This window comes from Mytilus californianus, unplaced genomic scaffold, assembly GCF_021869535.1.
Source record: "Mytilus californianus isolate M0D057914Y unplaced genomic scaffold, xbMytCali1.0.p SCAF_4, whole genome shotgun sequence".
NCBI classification, from domain to species: Eukaryota; Metazoa; Mollusca; class Bivalvia; order Mytilida; family Mytilidae; genus Mytilus; species Mytilus californianus.
Genome location: NW_026262690.1, coordinates 99238087 through 99265627, shown reverse-complemented (window position 1 = coordinate 99265627; position 27541 = coordinate 99238087). Strand labels below are relative to the sequence as shown.

Sequence of the window (27541 nt, the reverse complement as noted above, 5' to 3'; positions counted from 1 at the left end):
TCATGAAACTAGAAAAATGCTTATTTGCACCCCTTTTTGGCCCCTAATTCCTAAACTGATGGGACCATAACCCCCAAAATCAATCCCAACATTCCTTCTGTGGTTATAAACCTTATGTTTAAATTTCATAGAGATCCATTCACTTAAACTAAAGTTATTGTGCGAAAACCAAGGTGTCTTCGGATGACATTATATATACATTTGTATAGCAAATAAAAATGGTACCACACATATTTTTTATCTTTACTCATTAGTAATAGTTACTAATAGTTCAAACTATATATAAAAGAAAAAGATCTTACAATTTATAAAGGGAAGATCTTTACAAAGACAACATTTTTCTTTGCAATATACAAGTTGATGTATGCTATGTAAATGCAAGTGCAAGAGTGTGTGTATGTGTTTGTAACTGTTCTTGTCCCTTTTTGTTATAATGTTGATATATATATTCACAGTAGTAGAAAAACTGTAATCAATTATTTAATTTTTGTTTTATTAATCAAAACCCTTAACACCATAGCCATGTGGTAATGTGAAGGGATTGTAAAAGCCGGACTACTGAAAAAACAAATTAAATAAATGGAGAATGTGTCCCCATGGACACAGATGATGCCCCCGCTTGCATACAACATTATAAAGGGTCATAACTCGAGAATGGTTAAAGTGACCCCACCAAAATTCAAACTTGATCTTTATTTTGTGGTAATAAGCATTGTGTATAAGTTTCATAACATTTGGTTAAGGCAAATTTAAGTTAGAGAACGGAAACTAAAAATTTTGCAATTTTTCCATTTATAAAGGGGCATAACTCTAGAACAGTTAAAGTGACGCTACCAAAATTCATCCTTGATCTGTATTTTGTGGTAATAAGCATTGTGTATAAGTTTCATAACATTTGGTTGAGGCAAACTCAAGTTAGAGAACGGAAACATAAACAACACAATAGTCAATAAGCTTTATAATTAATTGATTTTTTTTTTCGGACGGACTAAAATCTGTTCGGTCAGACAAAACCTACAACACTGTCTGACCAAATGTCAGACAGAAACCAAAAGAGCTTGGCACAGACTGCTAGGGGTATCTAATTTAACATCCCAAAACTAGAAATGACTACATACTTATTCATCCAGCAAAGCAAAAAGACTTAACCTCTTCATTAAAGGTCTTACTACCATTCAAAAGAAGTCATGATAACCCTATCTATATGTAGAAATAAGAAGATGTGGTATGAGTGCCAATGAGACAACTCTCCATCCAAGTCACAATGTGAAAAAAGTAAACAATTATAGGTCAAAGTACGGCCTTCAACACGGAGCCTGGGCTCACACCGAACAGCAAGCTATAAAGGTGTCAATCACCATTTGCATGTCATCATATAAACTTACCCAGTAAATCCACTTATCATATTTGAAAAGTTTAACATCACCATATCTAACCATCCGACACGTCTTTTTCTACCTGTAGTTACACCATATTCGTGTCCTCTATTAACCAACAAGTCTCCAGTCTCCTAAAAGTAGTTTCAGGAAAGAAGTCTAACTTTATGCATATGTTCAACAACAGACTCTCTCCACCATTAAAGAAAAGTATATAAGGAATGACTAAGATCTCATTTTTGTTGATCTTCTTTTTTCTGTTTTCATTTTCTCTCTTTCAACTTGATTTCCCCCCCAAAATATAAAAAAAGCGTTCTGAGAGTATTGTATGGCAATACATAGTCCCCTACCTGTTAAAAATTCATTGTACTGGAACAAAATGCTCACTTGATCAATAACTTGTCATGGTGTAAACTATATAACAAATATCAAGTCAATATCTTCAGGCATGACGAAAAAAAGTGTGGAAAATTGATTATTTAAGTGAATTTAAGTCCAAGGACCGTAACTCTGCACAAAATCATCAGACCGGAACAAAATTCGAACTTGATCTGTAACTTGTCATGATAGAACTATTAACCAATTATCAAATCAATATCTTCAAGCATGATGAAAATAAAATGCTCTGCTGGGCACAGCTTGATACGACCGCAGAGGTCAAACCCTGAACAATTGGGGCAAGTATGGACACAACATTCAAGCTTGATACAGCACTGAATTTGGATTGTGATTAAATATTTGACACAGCATAGGTTTCTGACACAGAATGAATGTGGTCTAAGAAGTTGAAAATTTTTGATTTACCTATTCAAACCATATCATAATTATTTGCTTTTATATATAAATCAGAATTAACCAATTTAAAATGGAAAATTTTAAAGAAAAAAAAGGGGAAAAAAAATCCCCCCCCCCTAATTTTTTGAACCCCCTTATGATTCATCACCCCCAAACTCAATCCCAGCCTTCCCTTTGTGGTATGGTACCTTGCAGTACAATTTCAGAGAGATCCATACACTTGAACACAAGTTATTGTCTGGAAACTAGAAAAATGCTTGTTTTTTGGCCCCAAATTCCTAAACGTTTAGGGCAATTACCCCCAAACTTAAACCCAGCTTTCCCTTTGTGATATGGAACCTTGTAGTACAATTTCATAAAGATCCATACACTTACACACAAGTTATTGTCCGGAAACTAGAAAAATGCTTGTTTTTTGCCCCTTTTTGGCCCCTAATTCCTAAAATTTTGAGGCAATTACCCCCCAAATCAATCCCAGCCTTCCATTTGTGGTATGGTACATTGCAGTACAATTTCAGGGAGATCCATACACTTGAACACAAGTTATTCTCTGGAAACTAGAAAAATGCTTATTTTTGGCCCCTTATTCCTAAATGTTTCGGGCAATTACCCCCAAACTCAATTCCAGCTTTCCCTTTGTGATATGGAACCTTGTAGTACAATTTCAGAAAGATCCATACACTTACACACAAGTAATTGTCATGAAACTAGAAAAATGCTTGTTTTTTGCCCCTTTTTTGGCCCCTAATTCCTAAAATATTGAGGCAATTACCCCCAAAATCAATCCCAGGATTCCCTTTGTGATATGGAACCTTGTGGTACAATGTCAGAGAGATCCATACACTAACACACAAGTTATGGCTGGAAGTTACAAAAATGCTTATTTTGGGCCCCTTTTTCCTTAACTGTTGGTACCATAACCCCCAAAATCAATCCCAACCTTCCTTTTGTGGTATTGAACCTTATGGTAAAATTTCATAGAGATCCATTCACTTTAACTAAAGTTAGAGTGCGAAAACCAATGTGTCTTCGGACGAAGACGACGAGGCCAACATCATACCAATATACGACCGTAAAGTCGTATAAAAAGTGAGGAAAACTGATTATTTGATTGAATTTTCTAAGTCCAAGGACCATAACTCTGCACAAAATCATCAGACCGGAACAAAATTCGAACTTGATCTGTAACTTGCTATGATAAAACAATACACCAAATATCAAATCAATATCTCGAAGCACAAAGAAAACTAGAGGCTCTCAAGAGCCTGTGTCGCTCACCTGTATTTACTGATGCTTTGGAAATCATGTAAAATAAGGTTAAAATCATAATTAATAGTATTAGATACTAGATATTATAATGATATCTAAGATAATAACAAAAAACTGCAAAATTTCTGTAAAATTACTAACTCAGGAGCAGCAACCCAACAACAGGTTGTCGGATTCGTCTGAAAATTTCAGGGCAGATAAATCTAAATCTGATGAACATTTTTGCCACCTGTCAGATTTGCTCTAAATGCTTTAGTTTCAGAGATGTAAACCAAAAACTGCATTTTACCCCTATGTTCTATTTTTAACCAAGTCGGCCATGATGGTTGGAAGGCAGCGTCATCGGACAAATTTTTTAAACTAGATACCCTAATAATGATTATGGCCAAGTACGGTTAAATTTGTCTGAGTAGTTTCAGAGAAGATTTTTGTAAAATATTAAAAAAATTAATGAAAAACTGTTAAAAATTGACAATAAAGGGCAATAACTCCTAAAGGGGTCGTCTGACCATTTTGGTCATGACGACTTATTTGTAGATCTTACTTTGCTGAACATAATTGCTGTTTACAGTTTATCTCTATCTATAATAATATTCAAGATAATAACCAAAAACTGCAAAATTTCCTTAAAATTACCAATTCAGGGGCAGCAACCCAACAACAGGTTGTCAGATTTGTCTGAAAATTTCAGGGCAGATAGATCTTGACCTGATAATCAGTTTTATCCTAGTCAGATTTACTCTTAATGCTTTGGTTTCAGAGATATAAGCCAAAAATTTACATTTTACCCCTATGTTCTATTTTTAGCCATGGTGGCCATCTTGGTTGGTTGGCGGGATCATCGGACACATTTTTTAAACTAGATACCCTAATGATGATTGTGGCCAAGCTTGATTAAATTTGGCCCAGTGGTTTCAGAGGAGAAGATTTTTGTAAAAAGCTAACGACGACGACAACGACGGACGCCAAGTGATGAGAAAAGCTCACTTGGCCCTAAGGGCCAGGTGAGCTAAAAAGTGTGGAAAACTAATTTGACAGACTGACGTATGGACAGACAGACACAGACAGACAGACGTACGGAGTGCAAACCTAAAGTCCCCTTTGACTTCGTCGGTAGGGGACTAATAAATGGAGAATGTGTCCATGGGACACAGATGATGCCCCCGCTTGCATATAACATTATAAAGGTACATAACTCAAGAACGGTAAAAGTGACGCTACTCAAATTCATGCTTAATCTGAATTTTGTGGTAATAAGCATTGTGTATAAGTTTCATAACATTTGGTTGAGGCAAACTTAAGTTAGAGAACGGAAACAAAAAAATTCAGCAATTTTTCTATTTTTAAAGGGATATAACTCTAGAAAGGTAAAAGTGACGCTACCCAAATTCCTACTTGATCTGAATTTTGTGGAAATAAGCCTTGTGTATAAGTTTCATAACATTTGGTTGAAGCAAACTTAAGTTAGAGAACGGAAACGAAAAATTCTGAAATTTTTCTATTTGTTAAGTTAGCTTGATACGTACGCAGAGGTCAAACCCTGAACAGTTGGGGCAAGTATGGACACAACATTCAAGCTTGATACAGCACTGAATTTGGATTGTAATTAAATATTTGACACAGCATAGGTTTCTCACACAGAATGAAAGTGGTCTAAGAACTTAAAAAATTTTAATTTACCTATTCAAACCATATCATTATTATTTGCTTTTATATATAAATCAGAAATAACCAATTTAAAATTGAAAATTTTAAAGAAAAAAAAGGCAAAAAAAAATCCCCCCCAATTTTTTGAACCCCCTTATGATTCATCACCCTAAAACTCAATCCCAGCTTTCCCTTTGTGGTATGGTACCTTGCAGTACAATTTCAGAGAGATCCATACACTTGGACACAAGTTATTGTCTGGAAACTAGAATAAAATGCTTCGCTGGGCGCAGCTTAATACGACCGCAGAGGTCGAACCCTGAACAGATGGGGCATGACATTCAAGCTTGATACAGCTCTGAATTTGGATTGTGATTAAATATTTGACACAGCATAGGTTTCTGACACAGAAAGAATGTGGTCTAAGAACTTCAATTTTTTTAATTTACCTATTATGGTCCAATGTCCAAAATCAAAATACATGGTTAGATTCAGCATATCAAAGAACCCCATATATTCAATTTTTGTTGAAATCAAACAAAGTTTAATTTTGGACCCTTTTGACCTCAATATGAACCAATTTGATAGCGGGGCCCACAAATAAAAAATCTAAATACATGGTTAGATTCAGCATATCAAAGAACCCCATATATTCAATTTTTGTTGAAATCAAACAAAGTTTAATTTTGGACCCTTTTGACCTCAATATGAACCAATTTGATAGCGGGGTCCACAAATAAAAAATCTAAATACATGGTTAGATTCAGCATATCAAAGAACCCCATATATTCAATTTTTGTTGAAATCAAACAAAGTTTAATTTCGGACCCCAATTTGGACTTGAAAACTGGGCCAAAAATAAAAAATCTATATACATGTTAAGATTCAGCATATCGAAGAACCCCATATATTCAATTTTATATTAAAATCAAACAAAGTTTAATTTTGGACCCTTTGGACCTTAATGTAGACCAATTTGAAAACTGGACCCAAAATTAAAAATCTCAATACACGGTTAGATTCGGCATAACAAATAAATAAATGTGGTCAAAGATTTTACAAATCTAATGCGCCATACTGTGCAATTAAAGATTACTTCTTGAATTTTTCTCAATATTTGAAATTTGAAAAAAAAATAATATTTGAAGAATAATTCTGTTAATTTCTGAAATCTGAAATGAGAAAAAATTGACCCCCCACAATTTCTTTTTACCCCCCCCCCCCCCCTTTTTTCCCCCAAAAAATTCTTTCCCTCAAGATATAGTCATAATCTCAATTCAAATTTCCAATGGAGTTTGCAACCATAATTACCCATTTCATAAGGATTTTTTTGTGAAAAAAAAAGATGCAACATTTGCAGATAATTTTACTGGTCTTCCTTTATAAATATGCATTTCTTTAAACATAATTTAATAGCAGTGTAAGGGAAGTAACCAAAATGTTGTATTTGGATTACCTCCCTTACACTGTTTTAAATTATCTTAATTGTTCATTAACCATTACTTTATATACAATTTAAAAGCAGTGTAAGGGAGGTAATTTCAATGATGTATTTGATTTATCTCCCTTACACTGCTTTAAATTATGTTTTGTACTAAAGTATTTGTCCATTAACCAGGACAACCTTGGTTTTCCCCCTTTTTTGCCCCTAATTCCTAGACGGTTTGAGCCATAACCCCCCAAAGCAAATCCTAACCATCCCTTTGTGGTATGGAAACTTGTAGTATAATTTCAGAGAGATCCATACACTGTTCCACAGTTATTGTCTGGAAACTAGAAAATGCTTATTTTTGCCCCTTTTTGGCCCCTAATTCCTAAAATTTTGAGGCAATTACCCCCCAAATCAATCCCAGCCTTCCATTTGTGGTATGGTACCTTGCAGTACAATTTCAGGGAGATCCATACACTTGAACACAAGTTATTCTCTGGAAACTAGAAAAATGCTTATTTTTGGCCCCTTATTCCTAAACGTTTCGGGCAATTACCCCCAAACTCAATTCCAGCTTTCCCTTTGTGATATGGAACCTTGTAGTACAATTTCAGAAAGATCCATACACTTACACACAAGTAATTGTCATGAAACTAGAAAAATGCTTGTTTTTTGCCCCTAATTCCTAGACGGTTTGAGCCATAACCCCCCAAAGCAAATCCTAACCATCCCTTTGTGGTATGGAAACTTGTAGTATAATTTCAGAGAGATCCATACACCGTTCCACAGTTATCGTCTGGAAACTAGAAAATGCTTATTTTTGGACCCTTTTTGGCCCCTAATTCCTTAACTGTTGGTACCATAACCCCCAAAATCAATCCCAACCTTCCTTTTGTGGTATTTAACCTTATGGTAAAATTTCAAAGAGATCCATTAACTTAAACTAAAGTTAGAGTGCGAAAACCAATGTGTCTTCGGACGACGACCCCAACGTCATACCAATATACGACCGCAAAAAAATAAAAATGCTTGTTTTTTGGCCCCAAATTCCTACACGTTTAGGGCAATTACCCCCAAACTCAAACCCAACTTTCCCTTTGTGATATGGAACCTTGCAGTACAATTTCATAAAGATCCATACACTTACACACATTGTTAAGTTATTGTCCTGAAACTAGAAAAATGCTTGTTTATTTGCCCTTTTATGGCCCCTAATTACTTAAACTTTTAGAGAATTACCCCCAAAATCAATCCCAGCCTTCCCTTTGTGGTATGGTACCTTGCAGTACAATTTCAGAGAGATCCATACATTTGAACACAAGTTATTGTCATGAAACTAGAAAAATGCTTGTTTTTTGCCCCTTTTTGGCCCCTAATTCCTAAAATTTGGAGGCAATTACCCCCAAAATCAATCCCAGCCTTCCCTTTGTGATATGGAACCTTTTGGTACAATGTCAGAGAGATCCATACACTTACACACAAGTTATGTCTGGAAGTTAAAAAAATGCTTATTTTTGGCCCCTTTTTGGCCCCTAATTCCTTAACTGTGGGTACCATAACCCCCAAAATCAATCCCCACCTTCCTTTTGTGGTATTGAACCTTATGGTAAAATTTCATTGAGATCCATTCACTTAAACTAAAGTTAGAGTGCGAAAACTAATGTGTCTTCGGACGACGACGACAACGCTGACGTCATACCAATATACGACCACAAAAATGTTTTTGCGGTCGTATAAAAATTTGGTTGCTGAATCTTTATGTTAAGTAGTGATTTGGTCCAGTTAAAAAAAGGTCAAAAACTAATATATATAAAAAAGAAGATGTGGTATGATTGCCAATGAGACAACTCTCCACAAGAGAACTATAACAACTAGAGGCTCTAAAGAGCCTGTGTCGCTCACCTTGGTCTATGTGCATATTAAACAAAGGACACAGATGGATTCATGACAAAATTGTGTTTTGGTGATGGTGATGTGTTTGTAGATCTTACTTTACTGAACATTCTTGCTGCTTACAATTACCTGTATCTATAATGAACTTGGCCCAGTAGTTACAGTGGAAAATATTTTGTAAAAATTTACAAAAATTTACAAAATTTATGAAAATTGTAAAAAATTGACTATAAAGGGCAATAACTCCTTAAGGGGTCAATTGACAATTTTGGTCATGTTGACATATTTGTATATCTTACTTTGCTGTACATTATTGCTGTTTACAGTTCATCTCTATCTTTTTGCCCCTATGTTCTATTTTTAGCCATGGCGGCCATCTTGGTTGGTTGGCGGGGTCACCAGACACATCTTTTAAACTAGATACCCCAATGATGATTGTGGCCAAGTTTGGTTAAATTTGGCCAAGTAGTTTCAGAGGAGAAGATTTTTGTAAAAGTTAACGGACGACGGACGCCAAGTGATGAGAAAAGCTCACTTGGCCCTGTGGGCCAGGTGAGCTAAAAACTAGTATGTCTGAAGCTGTCAAACTGAATTTTAGACCCCCTTAACATAGAATTGTCAATATTTTGAGTTAGAACTGGTAGACTTTTCTATAATTTTGATATTATTTGTCCCAATAGTAGTACACTACACTGTAAAAATCTTTTTGAGACAGAGCAGGTGCGATTTTTTTTAATTTGACTTTATTGTCTAAAAGAAATACACTACGAAATAACTGTGTTCTCAGGCCGACTGATCAATTTTGCTGCTTAGTTTCTCTTAATCTTTAATCTTTACCTAACATAAAAAAAGAGTTAAAATAAATGTGGATAGTGTCCACATGTGGACACAGATGATGCCCCCGCTTGCATATCATATAGTTATAAAGGGACATAACTGAAGATCGGTATAAGTGACGCTACCCAAATTTGAACTTGATCTTAGTTTTGTGGTAATAAGCATTGTGTGTTAGTCTCATAACATTTGGTTGAGGCTAACTTAATTAGAGAACAGAAACTAAAAATTCAGCAATTTTTCTATTTGTAAACATGCATAACTCAAGATTGGTTGTGTATAAGTTTTATAACAATTGGTTGAGACAAACTAAAGTTAGAGAACGGAAACGAAAAATTCAGCAATTTTTATGATTATATAGGGACATAACTCAAGAATGGTAAAAGTGTCGCCACCAAATTTCGTATTTAATATGCATTATGTAGTAACAAGCATTGTGTATAAGTTTCATAATATTTGGTTGAGGCAAACTAAAGTTAGAAAAAGGAAACAAAAAATTTGTACTTGATCTTAGTTTTGTGGTAATGAATATTGTGTATAGGTTTCATAATGTTTGGTTGGGGCAAACTTAAGTTACAGAATGGAAACTAAAAATCTTTCGATTTATAAAGCGGCATAACTCAATAATGGTTAAAGTGATACTACCCAAATTCAAAATTAAACATTGCATTGTATAAAGCATTGATTGTAGTTGATTCAACTATAATCATGGATAACTCCAATTTTAACTAGAGGCTCTCAAGAGCCTGTGTCGCTCACCTGTATTTACTGATGCTTTGGAAATTATGTAAAAATAAGGTTAAATCATAATTAATAGTATTAGATATTAGATATTATAATGATATCTAAGATAATAACAAATAAAATGCTTCGCTGGGCGCAGCTTGATACGACCGCAGAGGTCGAACCCTGAACAGTTGGGGCAAGTATGGACACAACATTCAAGCTTGATACAGCTCTGAATTTGGTTGTGATTAAATATTTGACACAGCATACGTTCTGACACAGAAAGAATGTGGTCTAAGAACTTCAATTTTTTTAATTTACCTATTATGGTCCAATGTCCAAAATCAAAATACATGGTTAGATTCAGCATATCAAAGAACCCCATATATTCAATTTTTGTTGAAATCAAACAAAGTTTAATTTTGGACCCCAATTTGAACAAACTTGAAAACTGGTCCCATAATCAAAAATCTAAACACATGTTTAGATTCAGCATATCAAAGTACCCCAAGAATTCAATTTTTGTTAAAATCAAACTAAGTTTAATTTTGGACCCTTTGGACCTTAATGTAGACCAATTTAAAAAACGGGACCCAAAATTAAAAATCTAAAAACACGGTTAGATTTGGCATATCAAAGAACCCCAATAATTCAATTTTTGATGAAATCAAACAAAGTTTAATTTTGGACCCTTTTGACCTCAATATGAACCAATTTGATAGCGGGCTCACAAAATAAAAAATCTAAATACATGGTAAGATTCAGCATATCAAAGAACCCCATATATTCAATTTTTGTTGAAATCAAACAAAGTTTAATTTTGGACCCCAATTTGGACCAACTTGAAAACTGGGCCAAAAATCTAAAATCTAAATACATGTTTAGATTCAGCATATCAAAGAACCCCATATATTCAATTTTTGTTGAAATCAAACAAAGTTTAATTTTGGACCCCAACTTGGACCAACTTGAAAACTGGTCCCATAATAAAAAATCTAAACACATGTTTAGATTCAGCATATCAAAGAACCCCAAAAATTCAATTTTTGTTAAAATCAAACTAAGTTTAATTTTGAACCCTTTGGACCTTAATGTAGACCAATTTAAAAAACGGGACCCAAAATTAAAAATCTAAATACACGGTTAGATTTGGCATATCAAAGAACCCCAATAATTCAATTTTTGATGAAATCAAACAAAGTTTAATTTTGGACCCTTTTGACCTCAATATGAACCAATTTGATAGCGGGCCCACAAACAAAAAATCTAAATACATGGTAAGATTCAGCATATCAAAGAACCCCATATATTCAATTTTTGTTGAAATCAAACAAAGTTTAATTTTGGACCCCAATTTGGACCAACTTGAAAACTGGGCCAAAAATCTAAAATCTAAATACATGTTTAGATTCAGCATATCAAAGAACCCCATATATTCAATTTTTGTTGAAATCAAACAAAGTTTAATTTTGGACCCCAACTTGGACCAACTTGAAAACTGGGCCCATAATAAAAAATCTAAACACATGTTTGGATTCAGCATATCAAAGAACCCCAAGAATTCAATTTTTGTTAAAATCAAACTAAGTTTAATTTTGGACCCTTTGGACCTTAATGTAGACCAATTTAAAAACGGGACCCAAAATTAAAAATCTAAATACACGGTTAGATTTGGCATATCAAAGAACCCCAATAATTCAATTTTTGATGAAATCAAACAAAGTTTAATTTTAGACCCTTTTGACCTCAATATGAACCAATTTGATAGCAGGTCCACAAATAAAAAATCTAAATACATGGTTAGATTCAGCATATCAAAGAACCCCAAGAATTCAATTTTTGATGAAATCAAACAAAGTTTAATTTTGGACCCTTTTGACCTCAATGTGGACAAAGTTGATAACGGGGCCCAAAAATCAAAAATCTAAATACATGGTTAGATTCAGCATATCAAAGAACCCCATATATTCAATTTTTGTTGAAATCAAACAAAGTTTAATTTTGGACCCCGATTTGGACCAACTTGAAAACTGGGCCCATAATCAAAAATCTAAATACATGTTTAGATTCAGCATATCAAAGTACCCTAAAAATTCAATTTTTGTTAAAATCAAACTAAGTTTAATTTTGGACCCTTTTGACCTTAATGTAGACCAATTTGAAAACGGAACCAAAAATTAAGAATCTAAATACACGGTTAGATTCGGCATATCAAAGAACCCCAATAATTCAATTTTTGATGAAATCAAACAAAGTTAAATTTTGGACCCTTTGGACCTCAATGTGGACCAATTAAAAAACGGGGCCCAAAATCCAAAAACTTAATACACGGTTAGATTCAGCATATTAAAGAACCCCAAGAATTCAAGAATAAAACCCCATTGAAATTGATCAAGAAATAAGCAATTTATACGAAGTATCTTCTTTTGCACAATACTGTGCAATTGAATATTTCTTGCTATTGTGCAATACTGTACAATTGACAATTTCTTGCTATTGCGCAATATTGTGCTATTGGATATTTCTTGCTATTGCGCAATACTGTGCAATTGAAGATTTCTTGCTATTGCGCAATACTGTGCAATTGAAGATTTCTTGCAATTGTGCAATACTGTGCAATTGAAAATTTCTTGCTATTGCACAATACTTATTATATAATAATTTACACATCCTGTTTGGTGTGTATCTCCTACCATATCATTATTATTTGCTTTTAAATATTAATCAGAAATAACCAACTTAAAATGGAAAATTTTAAAAGAAAAAAAAATGGAAAAAAAGAAAAAAAAAAAATCCCCCCCCCAAATTTTTTGAACCCCCTTATGATTCATCACCCCCAAACTCAATCCCAGCCTTCCCTTTGTGGTATGGTACCTTGCAGTACAATTTCAGAGAGATCCATACACTTGAACACAAGTTATTGTCTGGAAACTAGAAAAATGCTTATTTTTGGCCCCTTTTTGGCCCTAAATTCCTAAACGTTTCGGGCAATTACCCCCAAACTCAATTCCAGCTTTCCCTTTGTGATATGGAACCTTGTAGTACAATTTCAGAAATATCCAAACACTTACACACAAGTTATTGTCATGAAACTAGAAAAATGCTTGTTTTTTGCCCCTTTTTTGGCCCCTAATTCCTAAAATTTTGAGGCAATTACCCCCAAAATCAATTACAGCCTTCCCTTTGTGATATGGAACCTTGTGGTACAATGTCAGAGAGATCCATACACTTAGTTATTGTCTGGAAGTTACAAAAATGCTTATTTTTGGCCCCTTTTTGGCCCCTAATTCCTTAACTGTTGGTACCATAACCCCCAAAATCAATCCCCACCTTCCTTTCGTGGTATTGAACCTTATGGTAAAATTTCATGGAGATCCATTCACTTAAACTAAAGTTAGAGTGCGAAAACCAATGTGTCTTTGGACGACGCCGGACGATGACGACGCCAACGTCATACCAATATACGACCAAAAAATTTTCAATTTTTGCGGTCGTATAAAAACTGCAAAATTTCTGTAAAATTACTAACTCAGGGGCAGCAACCCAACAACGGGTTGTCGAATTCGTCTGAAAATTTCAGGGCAAATAAATCTAAATCTGATGAACATTTTTGCCACCTGTCAGATTTGCTCTAAATGCTTCAGTTTCAGAGATATAAACCAAAAACTGCATTTTACCCCCATGATCTATTTTTAACCAAGTCAGCCATGATGGTTGGAAGGCGCGGTCATCGGACAAATTTTTTAAACTAGATACCCTAATAATGATTATGGCCAAGTATAGTTAAATTTGTCTCAGTAGTTTCAGAGAAGAAGATTTTTGTAGAAGATTACAAAAATTTACGAAAAATTGTTAAAAATTGACTATAAAGGGCAATAACTCCTAAAGGGGTCGACTGACAATTTTGGTCATGATGACTTATTTGTAGATCTTACTTTGCTGAACATTATTGCTGTATACAGTTTAATTCTATCTATAATAATATTCAAGATAATAACCAACAAGAGGCTGTCAGAGAGACAGCAAACCGGATTTTCCTGCAGAGGTTTAACCCTGAACAGTTGAGCAAGTATGGACACAACATTTAAACTTAAAACAGCTCTGAATTTGGATTGTGATTGAATATTTGACACATCATAGGTTTGTGACACAAAATGAATGTAGTCAAAGAACTGATATATTTGAAATTGGACATTTAAATACCTATTATGGTCCAATATCCAAAATCTAAGTACATATTAGAATCAGCATATCAAAGAACCCCAAGAATTCAATTTTTGATGAAATCAGACAAAAGTTTAATCTAGGACCCTTTGGACCTCAATGTGGACCAATTTGATAAAGGAGCCCACAATCCAAAATCTCTCAATACATGGTTAGATTCAGGATTTCAAAAAACCCCATAAATTCAATTTTTGTTGAATCAAACAAAGTTTAATTTTGGACCCTGATTTGGACCAACTTGAAACTGGGCCTAAAAATCTAATATTTAAATAGAGTTTAGATTCAGCATTTGACAGAACCCTATATATATATATTTAATTTATGTTGAAATGAAACACAGGTTAATTTTATCCATAATATTTTCTGTGCAAATGGAAATAACTCAAACTGGATAAATAGTTCTCTAAAATAAGATATGATGCAATTTTTCAAATTATAATCAATAATATAATAACAACAACCAGTGATGACTAAGTTCTCTAAAATTAGATATGATTTAACACTCAAACATTGTTAGAATCAGCATATCAAAGAACCAAAGAATTCAATATTTGATGAAATTAAACAAAAGTTTAATTTAGGACCCTTTGGACCTCAATGTGGTATTATCTTATTAATAATGAAAAGCTCAACCGTTCTACAAGTTCTTAAACAGGAGGGGGGTGGGGTGACCCAAGGGGACTCACCTTATATTTCATTTGATTTGTTTTATTGACCCATACAAGAATATATATGGTTTCGGGTGGGGATCTTGACCATTTACAAGTTTTCAAAAAGAAGGGGGGTGGGGGTTACCCCAGGGGATTTTCCCTCAATTTCATTTGATTTGTTTTATTATCCCATACAAGAATATATATGGATTAGTTGTGGGGATCTCGACCGTTTACAAGTTCTCAAACAGAAGGGGGTGGGGTGACCCCAGGGGACTCGCCTTTTATTTCATTAGATTAGTTTTATTGTCCCATACAAGAATATATGTGGTTTCAGGGTGGGGATCTTGACCATTTACAAGTTTTCAAAAAGAAGGGGTGGGGGTTACCCCAGGGGACTTCCCCTCAATTTCATTTGATTTGTTTTATTGACCCATACAAGAATATATATGGTTCAGGGGTGGGGATCTCGACCGTTTACAAGTTATCAAAAAGAAGGGGGGTGGGGGTGACCCCCTGGACTTCCCCTATATTTCATTTGATTAGTGTTATTGTCCCATACAAGAATATATATGGTTAAGGGGTGGGGATGTCTACTGTTTACAAGTTCTCAAACAGGATGGGGTGGGGGTGACCCCAGGGGACTCACCTTATATTTCATTTGGATTGTTTTATTGTCGCATACAAGAATATATATGGTTTCAGGTAGAGGATCTTGACCGTTTACAAGTTTTCAAAAATAAGGGGGGTGGTCCCGGGCACTCCCCCAATATTTCGTTTGATTTGTTTTATTGTCCCATACAAGAATATGTATGGTTTAGGGGTGGGGATCTCGACTGTTTACAAGACAAAACTCAAATTTATTTTTCATGAACCAGTAACAAAACACCAAAATAATTCTCTAAAATTAGATATGACTTAACCACTCATAAATCTCTAAAATTAGATATGATTTTATATCTATCAATTAAACACATCACTTTTCTAAACAAATAACTCAAACTTATTTCCATAAACCAGTAAAAAACCAGCAAAATACTTCTCTAAAATCAGATATGATGTTATATCTATTTCCATATTGTAATCAAATTTAATTAATAGTTGCTAATATTGTTTCTTTCATGTGTCAATAAAATGCTTGATACGACCGCAGAGGTCGAACCCTGAACAGTTGGGGCAAGTATGGACACAACATTCAAGCTTGATACAGCACTGAATTTGGATTGTAATTAAATATTTGACACAGCATAGGTTTCTGACACAGAATGAATGTGGTCTAAGAACTTAAAATTTTTTAATTTACCTATTCAAACCATATCATTATTATTATTATTTGCTTTTATATATAAATCAGAAATAACCAATTTAAGATGGAAAATTTTAAAGAAAAAAAAAATCCCCCCCAAATTTTTTGAACCCCCTTATGATTCATCACCCCCAAACTCAATCCCAGCCTTCCCTTTGTGGTATGGTACCTTGCAGTACAATTTCAGAGAGATCCATACACTTGAACACAAGTTATTGTCTGGAAACTAGAAAAATGCTTGTTTTTTGGCCCCTTTTAAGCCCCAAATTCCAAAACGTTTAGGGCAATTACCCCCAAACTCAAACCCAGCTTTCCCTTTGTGATATGGGACCTTGCAGTACAATTTCATAAAGATCCATACACTTACACACAAGTTATTGTCCTGAAACTAGAAAAATGCTTGTTTTTTTGCCCTTTTATGGCCCCTAATTACTAAAATTTTTAGGGAATTACCCCCAAAATCAATCCCAGCCTTCCCTTTGTGGTATGGTACCTTGCAGTACAAATTCAGAGAGATCCATACACTTGAACACAAGTTATTGTCTGGAAACTAGTAAAATGCTTATTTTTGGCCCCTTATTCCTAAACATTTTGGGCAATTACCCCCAAACTCAATTTCATAAAGATCCATACACTTACACACAAGTTATTGTCATGAAACTAGAAAAATGCTTGTTTTTTGCCCCTTTTTGGCCCTTAATTCCTAAAATTTTGAGGCAATTACCCCCAAAATCAATCCCAGCATTCCCTTTGTGATATAGAACCTTGTGGTACAATGTCAGAGAGATCCATACACTTACACACAAGTTATTGTCATGAAACTAGAAAAATGCTTGTTTCTTGCCCCTTTTTGGCCCCTAATTCCTAAAATTTTGAGGCAATTACCCCCAAAATCAATCCCAGCATTCCTTTGTGATATGGAACCTTGTGGTACAATGTCAGAGAGATCCATACACTAACACACAAGTTATGTCTGGAAGTTACAAAAATGCTTATTTTTGGCCCCTAATTCCTTAACTGTTGGTACCATAACTCCCAAAATCAATCCCCACCTTCCTTTTGTGGTATTGAACCTTATGGTAAAATTTCATAGAGATCCATTCACTTAAACTAAAGTTAGAGTGCGAAAACCAATGTGTCTTCGGACAACGACGACGCCAACGTCATACCAATATACGACTGCAAATTTTTTTTTGCGGTCGTATAAAAAATAATACAGATCTGCAACTTATCTATCAATGTCAAAAACTTTAGCTCATAATAAAAATAGATTATTATCTAATTAAAAACAAGTTCAGATTCAGCACTTGAAAGAACCCTAAATATATTTTATTTATGTTCAAATATAACAAACTGATTAATTTTCCCAGGGGACCTGCCCTTTATTTCATATGATTTGTTTTTTTGTCCCATACAAGGATTTATATGGTTTAGGGGCGGGGATCTCGAACATTTACAAGTTCTTAAACAGGAAGAAGGTGGGAATGACCCCAAGGAACTCACCTTTTATTTCATTTCATTTGTTTTATTCTAACATACAAGAATATATATGGCTTCGCCGTGGGGATCTTGACCATTTACAAGTTTTCAAAAAAAAAAGGAGAGTAGGGGTTACCCCAGGGAACTTCCCCTAAATTTAATTTGCTTTAATTTATTGTCCCATACAAGTACATATATGGTTTAGGGGTGGGGATCTCAACCGTTTACAAGTTTTCAAAAAGAAAGGGGTAGGGTGGACTTCCCCTATATTTCATTTGATTTGATATATTGTCCCATACAAGAATATATATGGTTTCTGGGTGGGAATCTTGACCGTTTACAAGTTATCAAAAAAAAGGGGGGTAGGGGTTACCCCAATGGACTTCCCCTATATTTCAATCAGAAAACAGTAAATTTTCAAATAAATCTGTCACTCCAATGATTATCATATGCTAAAATATTTCAAAGATCTAATTAATAATGAAAATAAATCATTATCATATGCTGAAATATTTATAATATCTAATTGAACAGAACTATGGTTGTTTAACATAGTACTCTAACATAATTAATAATGTAATAATCTTCAAAATGTCTAATGATATAGCTTATAATCATTACCACTTAGGAAATAGATAATTTTCAAATAAATCTGTCACTCCAATTTTTATTCTGAGATAAGACAAATCATAAAAAGATAACAACAGTAAAATATTTAAAAATTCTACTTTTGGATATTAAAAATGGCGATAACTCACAAAGGAGATATACTAAAATCTTGAAAATTAATAGAGACCTTCATTAAGTCCCAGGAAACAAATTTGAAAAAAATTTGTTAAAGCGTTTTCATGTTATTGTGCAGACGCTGTTTGGCAGCAGCCAGAGCCGCCCGCCGTATATAACCATTTTAATAACCTGTTAAAAACTGCAAAATTTCCTTAAAATTACCAATTCAGGGGCAGCAACCCAACAACAGGTCAGATTTGTCTGAAAATTTCAGGGCAGATAGATCTTGACCTGATAATCAATTTTACCCAATGTCAAATTTACTCTAAATGCTTTGGTTTTAGAGATATAAGCCAAAATCTACATTTTACCCCTATGTTCTATTTTTAGCCATGGCAGCCATCTTGGTTGGTTGGCAGGGTCACCGGACACATTTTTTAAACTAGATACTTGAATGATGATTGTGGCCAAGTTTGATTAAATTTGGCCCAGTGGTTTCAGAGGAGAAGATTTTTGTAAAAAGCTAACGACGACGGACCAGGGATGGGGTAATCGTAATCTGTAATCGATTGTAATTGATTACATTTTTTCCAGTAATCGACAGTAATCTGTAATCGAAGACATTTTCGATTACATGTAATCGTAATTTAATCGATTACAGCAAAATCATGATGTAATCATCGATTACTTTCGATTACATTTCGATTACTTTAGTAAAATAGTTTGATGAAATATAACCTATTTTAAATGAAAACATTTATGTATTCATCACTTTGAAGTACTGAAATGACTTAAGAGTTTATCAACTGCCTTTATATTTCTATCTATTGTCTCAAGCTGCATTATGATCAACCAGATCCCCTACCATAATTTACTTTATATCTAGCTTTTGAAACAAATGGATTTATGTGCTTGTCAATAAATCAACACCTTTTATGTTAATATAAGAAAATAGATTTGAAATAAGAAAATAGATTTAAAATAAGAAATGACTGTCTTAAGTTAAGTTCTGTACTTCCTTAAAGTAGTAAGCTTATTTGTATTAAATTTCCTAAAAGCATACTTTTCAATAAGATTTAAGCTTAGAATAGATAAACAGTTGATTTCTTATAATGTTATGATATACATGTATATAAAAAATAAGTACACAAAATCCTTTTAACAGTGAATCAATGCCTATGCATTGAAATTCTTTTCAGAAAAAGATACATGTATCCCTCGTTGACACTATAAATATATACTGTTTATAATTTTATTATAGAATAAAAAAATCTTAACAAACTTCTTGTCTTTACTAATCAGATGATCAAAGTCTTCTAATCACTATATAAGACACATACTTTGTTTTTATTTCAATTACTGCTTGTCTAATTAAGATGGAGATTTACAATGTTTTGCCCCAGGTTATAAATTGTACTCCATTGGCAGTTTTATAACCTATAATTAAGGTGGTTTTCCAACAAAAGGATTAAATCATGTTTGTCATTATAATTATAAATTTTGATCCTTAAAATTAGCTGAACTAATTAATAATTCTACTTTTTTATACTTTCTTCAGAGAAAACTTCAAACATTAAAATATACCTGCTTTTAATGAATAAAAACAAAAAAGCTACCTTAAGTCAGTACAAAAGCAAAATTATTGAAAAAAAACCTTAAACATATATATAAGTGATTGATGGAATGCAATGTCATCTCTAATTCATGTTGAAAGTCAAATTTCAAGATTTTTAAAAATAATTCTGATCCTCAGTAAGAGATTCCATCTAGATAACAACTGTCAACTTACAATTTGGAAACAATGATTTAAATGCTGTTTTTTGGTAAAGTTCTAAATATCTACTATACAAACGTTGATCAACATAATAGTTTTTAACTTACTTTTTTTTTGTTTTAAATTTTGAAGCATGTAATTGACAGTAATCGAAAAGTAATGTAATTACTTTTGATAAAGTAATCGATTGCAATCGATTACATACAAAAATCTGAGTAATCGATTATTAATCGATTGCACAAAATACCTAAATGTAATCGATTATTAATCGATTACATTTGTCAGTAATCGTGCCCATCCCTGCGACGGACGCCAAGTAATGAGAAAAGCTCACTTGGCCCTTCGGGCCAGGTGAGCTAAAAGTTACTTGATATTAAAAAGAAAATAAAAATTTTGCAATTTTTCCATTTATAAAGGGGCATAACTCTAGAACGGTTTAAGTGACGCCACCAAAATTCAAACTTGATCTGTGTTTTGTGGTAATAACCATTGTGTATAAGTTTCATAACATTTGGTTGAGGCAAACTTAAGTTAGAGAACGGAAACCAATTTTGGGACGTACGTACGTACGTACAGACGGACAAGGGTAAAACTTAATGCCCCCACAGCTACGGCGGGGGCATAAAAAGCATTTTTAAAGCCATTTAAGGGCAATTACCCCTCAAAGATGTCAACATATAATTTTGATAGTGTTGACTCATTTGTAGATCTGGTCTTGCTTATCATTTTGCTATGAACAGTTTTTCTTTATCTATAATAGAATTTATAGTTTTTGCTTAGTATGCACCAATTATAGCCTGTAAGAAATCGACTGACAATTTCAGTTATGTTGACAAATTAGTAGGTCTTGTTGATCATCAAGATGATTTGTTGCTGATAACAATATTCCTTTATCTACCATATTTTTGGAAAAAAATACAAAACTGTGAAAATAAACTGTTGACACAGAGATGATGTCTCGCCTGTTGGCATAAAATTCAGAAAAAGACTATCTGATGGACAGCAACATTGGTAATTAATTCAAAGTCGCTGGACCAACTAGTGGGTAGGGTCCCGAAATCGTTGACAAACTGAGATGTACAGACAGCAATGTAACTCTAAAGAAAATATTGTCTATTGTAAGTAGTTCCTATCGAACTAACTTAATCAGAAATTTAACATTGAAAAATGTTAATTGATTGAAAGTCACTAGACCATGACCTAGGAGGCAGGGCCTTGAAATAGTCGTCAAACTGATATGTACTGATAGTAATGCAACTTTATTGAAAATATCATTGATCTATCGCAAGTAATTCATATCAAACTAACTTAAGCAGAAAACTTATCAGTGAAAATTGCTAATTAATTGAAAGTCACTGACCCATGGCCTAGGGGGCAGGGCCTCAAAATAGTCGTCAAACAGATATGTACTGATAGTAAATATCAATGATCTATCACAAGTAGTTCCTATCAAACTAACACTCAATCAGTAAACTTATGATTGAAAATTGCTAGTTAATTCAAAGTTGCTGGACAATGACCTAGGGAGCAGGGCCTGGAAATAGTTGTCAAACTGATATGTACTGATAGTAATGCAACTTTGAATTAAATATCAATGATCTATGATCACATGTAGTTCCTATCAAACTAACTTAAGCAGAAAACTTAACAATTGTTGACTCCACCACTGCCGCAGCCATCTCAAGAAAAGCAATCCTTTTACGGACAATTACTCCTATAAGGGTCAACTGACGATTTCTGCCATGTTAAACAAATTTGAAAATCTGGTCTTTTCAAGACAATATTAGACTAGATGTGTCGGAACAACATGAATGGCCCCGCTCACAAAAAAAGCTCAAGCCATTTTTAGAGTGGAAATTTGAGAAGAAAAGTCAGTATAATTGTTATTTTCACAAAATTTTCAAAGTCCAAAGCCCGTAATTTCAGCAAAAATCAGCAGATTGTACAAACTTAAATTCGATCTGTAACTTATCATGGTAGACTCACATACTAAAAACAGCTCAATATGTGAAGATGTTTAGAAAAAAAGTCTGTACAACTGTTATTTTCACGAAATTTTCATAGTCCAAAGCATGTAATTTCGACAAAAATCAGCGGAGCGGAACCAAACGTTAACTTGATCTGTAACTCATCACAGTAGACTCACATACTAAAAATCAGCTCAATATGTGAAGGTGACTCTTCGAAAAAAATTCTATAACTGTTCATTGTGGAATGACGGATGAGGATAACATTATATGGCCCCGACCTAAGTCGGCAGCGCCATAAAAGTACACAAAAAAAAAAAAAATGTGTCTGAAGACACAAATGCCCCCACTCAACCTTGCTTATAATACGTGAAAATAACGTCCAAAGCCCGTAATAGTAATAGAAGTTAAGTGAAGATTGTTAAGTGAAGATCACACTTTTTGTCCTCTGGTTTATTTTCCTCCATTTTGATATTATAAAGGTTGTTATTCACCAAATACATAAAAGCTATTTCATTGAAACAAAATAATCATAATATGATGGTCACATTAAGAAGTCCCAAATTCAGCAGTGTCTTGTAGCTGCAGTAAGAAAATAAACTGTTAACACAGAGATATGTCTCGCCTATTTGTTATTTTGATAATGCAAATGTTGAAATTAAAATAGCAATACTTTAACATGTAAGTTATGCAAATATTCAAAGTCAATAAACCATAACTGAAGGTACAGGGCTAAACAATCTCCATGAAAATGAGATGTGCCAATGCTAATACAACTGCAAACCAAATACTATTGACTTTTCATAAGTCGTTCCCTTTAAACAAACTAAACACAAACATTAACTTGTAAACTATGTAAAAGTTTCAAAGTCAATGAACCATAATTAGGGGGTGGGGTTATATAATCTCCATGGAAATGAAACTTGCAAATGCCAATACATTTGCATACCGAATATCATTGACTTAACATAAGTGGTTCATCTTAAACTGACCTAATCACTAACTAATACATGTAAACTAAGCAAAAGTTTCAAAGTCAACAGACCATGACTGAGGGGTAAGGACCAAATATTCTCCATGGAAATGAGATGTGCTAATGCTTATACAACTGCATACCAATTATCATTGACCTACCACTAACAGTTCCCCTTAAACTGACCTACTCACAAACTAATACATGAAAACTAAGCAAAAGTTTCAAAGTCAATAGACCATGAATGAGGGGGCGGGGCCAAATAATCTCCATGGGAATGAGGGGGCGGGGCCAAATAATCTCCATAGAAATGAGATATGCCAATGCTTATACAACTGCATACAAAATATCATTGACCTACCACTAGTGGTTCCCCATAAACGGAAACAGCATACCAATGTCTCGCTTTTTGACTCCGTCAAGGCGCAACAACAAGATCTATCATTGTTCCTGATATGGTTGTAGGTTTTGAAATCAACTGTTCATATTTCTAAACACCAACATTTTGGTATAACTGATTGAATGCTATTTTCATGTTATCTGGATCAATGTTAAAATCACAAAGAAAAAAAATACAATTTTCCAAGTTATAAAGAGCATATCTCTATAACAGTAAGTGATTTACTGCCCAAATTCAAACTCTCTCTGCGAGTTTTGGTTCTTAGTATTATGTTTGAGTTTCATTAAATTTGGATGAGGAAAACTTTTATAAAAGTTAGAGTGCGGAAACCAAAATGGGACGGACAGAGGATCAAGGGGAATACTCAATGCCCCTTGGCCTTACAGCGGGGCATAAAAATTGGAAATATCGTTATTTGTGGACAATAACCCCTATAAGGATTCGTCTGATAGTTTTGATGTAAATGGACAGTCAGTAAAACACATTGTGTATACAATGCAGATTAAGCAAAGGGAATACGTACTGGTAATAATAAAAGCATCATTTTGAACTATCAGCACTTATCCAACAATGTGTATCAGACGTGATCCTATAGCAATGTAATGCATCGATCAAGTCTAGAATACCCTTAATATTAGTTTATTCAATATGGATTCTGATTTTCAATGCATAAGTCCAACTAAATTTAATTAGATTTTCATCCAGATTTTTGAAAAAAATGGGGCAGGTGGGAGGATTTTATTTTTTAAATTTTATTTCATATGAAACACTCTTCTGATGTGTTCTTCATACATGCAAGTGTAATAATAAGCTAATATCATGTATATACATGTAGAAGGAATCGTACATTTTTTTTAAAATTCTTAAATAAATATCTCTGATTGGCAACCACTGTTCTACATGCAATTGCCGCTTTAGAAACCTATTAATAGTATACAACAACAACAACGTGGATAAATATGCTCTCTTCAGTTGGACTGCCTACACCAAATTTATTTTGCTTTCCAAGCTACGGTTTGTAGTCCCCATAAAATGAAGCAAATGCATTGGTATGCAACACAAGTATTATGAGTACAGTCTGAGAGTAAAATGAAAACTCAAACAGTGTTGAAAAAAATAGGGTTGGTGCTTATTCAATATGCAAATATAATATTACAATGTAAAACATGAACTTAACAAAAAAAAAGTTGTTTAATGACTCTACTGAGGGTATAGGGACAGAGGGTGTTTGCTGTTGTCAACAAAAAAAGACAGCCATGTGTAAATTTTAAGGGCTTTGTTGACTTTTTGAACACAATATATGGTCATAAATCTAACAACTTCGTGCTTGTGTCAATTTCTTTAATCCAGTCATGTTTTTTGTACCAATGTGTTCCACGATTCTTGCACTTTGGATATCATTCACAGTCCAAATTTCCTGACACAAAGTCATTGTATAAATACAAAAAATCCACGGTTTTCTAATCATAGAAATTTGTGAAATACCGTGATTTGCATTCTTAGACACCGCGTATTACTGGTAACCCGAATATTTCACGCCCTTCTCATAATCAATCTCTATTCTCAGTAGATGATCATATGGTGTAAAGGCAGTTAATTACAGGTTGTGTGTATTTTTAGTCCAGTTATATCATTATCTTGCATAGTACATTGTACTTATCAGAGGTGGCTTTCAGTATTTAAGATTTAGAGTTCTCTAATGATATTGAACAAGTTTTATGAATGTCATATTCTGAGCACTATATGAAGGCGATTGTTCTCATTTGTTTATGAACTAGTGCATTATGTCCAGTTTGTACCTTTTTTATCTATGTTTATAGTCAAATACTGTTAAAAATAGTTTGGCATTTTCTTTTTAGTAATAAGTAAATGTTATCAACTGTATTTTATTCAACTTTGCAAATGTGGTTTGTTACTGGTAAGTACAATGTATGGGTGATAGTTGTTTCATTGGCAATCATGACACATCTCCTTATTTATATAATGATCTATATTCAACGACCTCAGGTACAAAAAAAATGTATGTAACTAAACTATGATGGGAAAACTTTGACTTCTTTCTTTTATATAAACTTTTGATTTGGTACCATAAAACTATGTAGAATAAATGTACATTGCAACATGTCAACTCTTTCAATGACAATACTTTTTTTAGAAACTATAACTCCAAGCAAAATTATATTTCCAAGTATAATGTAATTTATGAATGAAACAAGAGTGCACACGCTGAAATGTCTTGCCTTCTTTACTAATCATTGATATTATGTTGATAGTCCTAAATATAAAGCTTTATTACAACTGTCACATAAACTTAACATTAACCAAGTAAACTAAACATTGACCAATGAACCAAGAAAATGAGGTCAAGGTCAGATGAACCATGCTAGGCAGGCATGTACAGCTAACAATTCTTCCATACAACAGATATAGTTGGCCTATTGCTCATAGTTTAAGAAAAACAGACAGAAACACAAAAACTTAAAACTGAGCAATGAACCTTGAAAATGAGGTCAAGGTAAAAAAAAACCTGCGTGACTGACATATAGATCATAAAATATTTCCATACACCAAATATAGTTGAACTATTGCATATAGTATTAGAAAAAAAGACCAAAACTCAAAAACTTAACTATAACCACTGAACCATGAAAATGAGGTCAAGGTCAGATGACACCTGCCAGCTAGACATGTACACCTTACAATCATTCCATACACCAAATATAGTAGACCTATTGCATACAGTATAAGAAAAACAGACCAAAACACAAAAACTTAACTATAACCACTGATCCATGAAAATGAGGTCAAGGTCAGAAAACACCTGCCAGTTGGACAGTCCTTCCATACACCGAATATACTAGACCTATTGCTTATAGTATCTGAGATATGGACTTGACCACCAAAACTTAAACTTGTTCACTGATCCATGAAATGAGGTCGAGGTCAAGTGAAAACTGTCTGACGGGCATGAGGACCTTGCAAGGTACGCACATACCAAATATAGTTATCCTATTACTTATAATAAGAGAGAATTTAACATTACAAAAAATCTTAACTTCTTTTTCAAGTAGTCACTGAACCATGAAAATGAGGTCAAGGACATTGGACATGTGACTGACGGAAACTTCGTAACATGAGGCATCCATATACAAAGTATGAAGCATCCAGACCTTCCACCTTCTAAAATATAAAGCTTTTAAGAAGTTAGCTAACGCCCCCACCGGATCACTATCCCTATGTCGAGCTAGGCTCGACAAAAAGGAGTTCTTAATTAAGAAATAAACTGATTCGCTGAGCGCAGCTGGATACACCTGCAGAGGTCCAACCCTGAACAGTTGGGGCAAAAATGGACACAATATTCAAGCTTGATACAGGTCTGAATTTGGATTGTAATTAAATATTTGACATATTATAGTTTCTGAATAAATGTAGTCAAAGAACTTGAAATCGGTTATATGAATAGAATTTATATTCAATTATAGATTTCTTGCTGTTGTGCAATACACTGTGCTGTTGCGCAATACTTAATAAATCTGTTGCCAGACTATAAACAAATAAAGTTCAATTTCTTCTCAATGTCATATTTGAAATTTATGAAAATCAATAGGGAGATTACATCAATAGCTATAAATAATTCTCCAAAGTTTCATGCGAACTGCTTAAAGCATTTTTGAGTTGTTGTCCAAAAACTGGAAAATCCCCCCTTTTTTAATGAATAAAACCCCAAAACTCAGAAATGTAAAATCTAAAATTTATAAAATTCTAAAGGGAGCTTACAGATTGATAATTTAGTCTTAGATGCAAGATTTTTTTATCAGTTGTTAGTGGCTTTGAACTAGCTGTCAGTAAATGCGAGTACTCTCAGATCTGTACTTAGTGTCTTGTAGTTGTTTGGATGTACAACTACCCGGCCACGTCCACTTGTATTTGTATTTATCCATCTGATGAGTTAAGCCTCTTTCAACTGATTTTTATAGTTCGTTCTTATATTGTACTGTTACACCACTGTCCCAGGTAAGGGGGTGGGTTGGGATCCCGCTAACATGTTTAACCCCGCCACATTCTGTTTGTAC

The 27541-nt window shown here is 33.8% G+C and overlaps 1 protein-coding gene and 1 long non-coding RNA gene across 6 annotated transcripts in view; one reads left to right on the top strand and one right to left on the bottom strand.

Annotated features, from left to right (window-relative positions):
- Window positions 1-27541, bottom strand: part of LOC127698964 (adenylosuccinate synthetase isozyme 1-like) — a 269886-nt gene that overhangs the window by 58104 nt on the left and 184241 nt on the right. For all 3 annotated transcript variants that reach the window (XM_052202747.1, XM_052202749.1, XM_052202748.1), the window contains exon 10: window positions 1386-1510. In XM_052202747.1, the coding sequence (XP_052058707.1) occupies window positions 1386-1510 (125 nt within the window). The remainder of the gene's footprint in view (window positions 1-1385; window positions 1511-27541) is intronic.
- Window positions 1-27541, top strand: part of LOC127699011 (uncharacterized) — a 314933-nt gene that overhangs the window by 128547 nt on the left and 158845 nt on the right. The gene's annotated exons all lie outside the window — the stretch shown is intronic.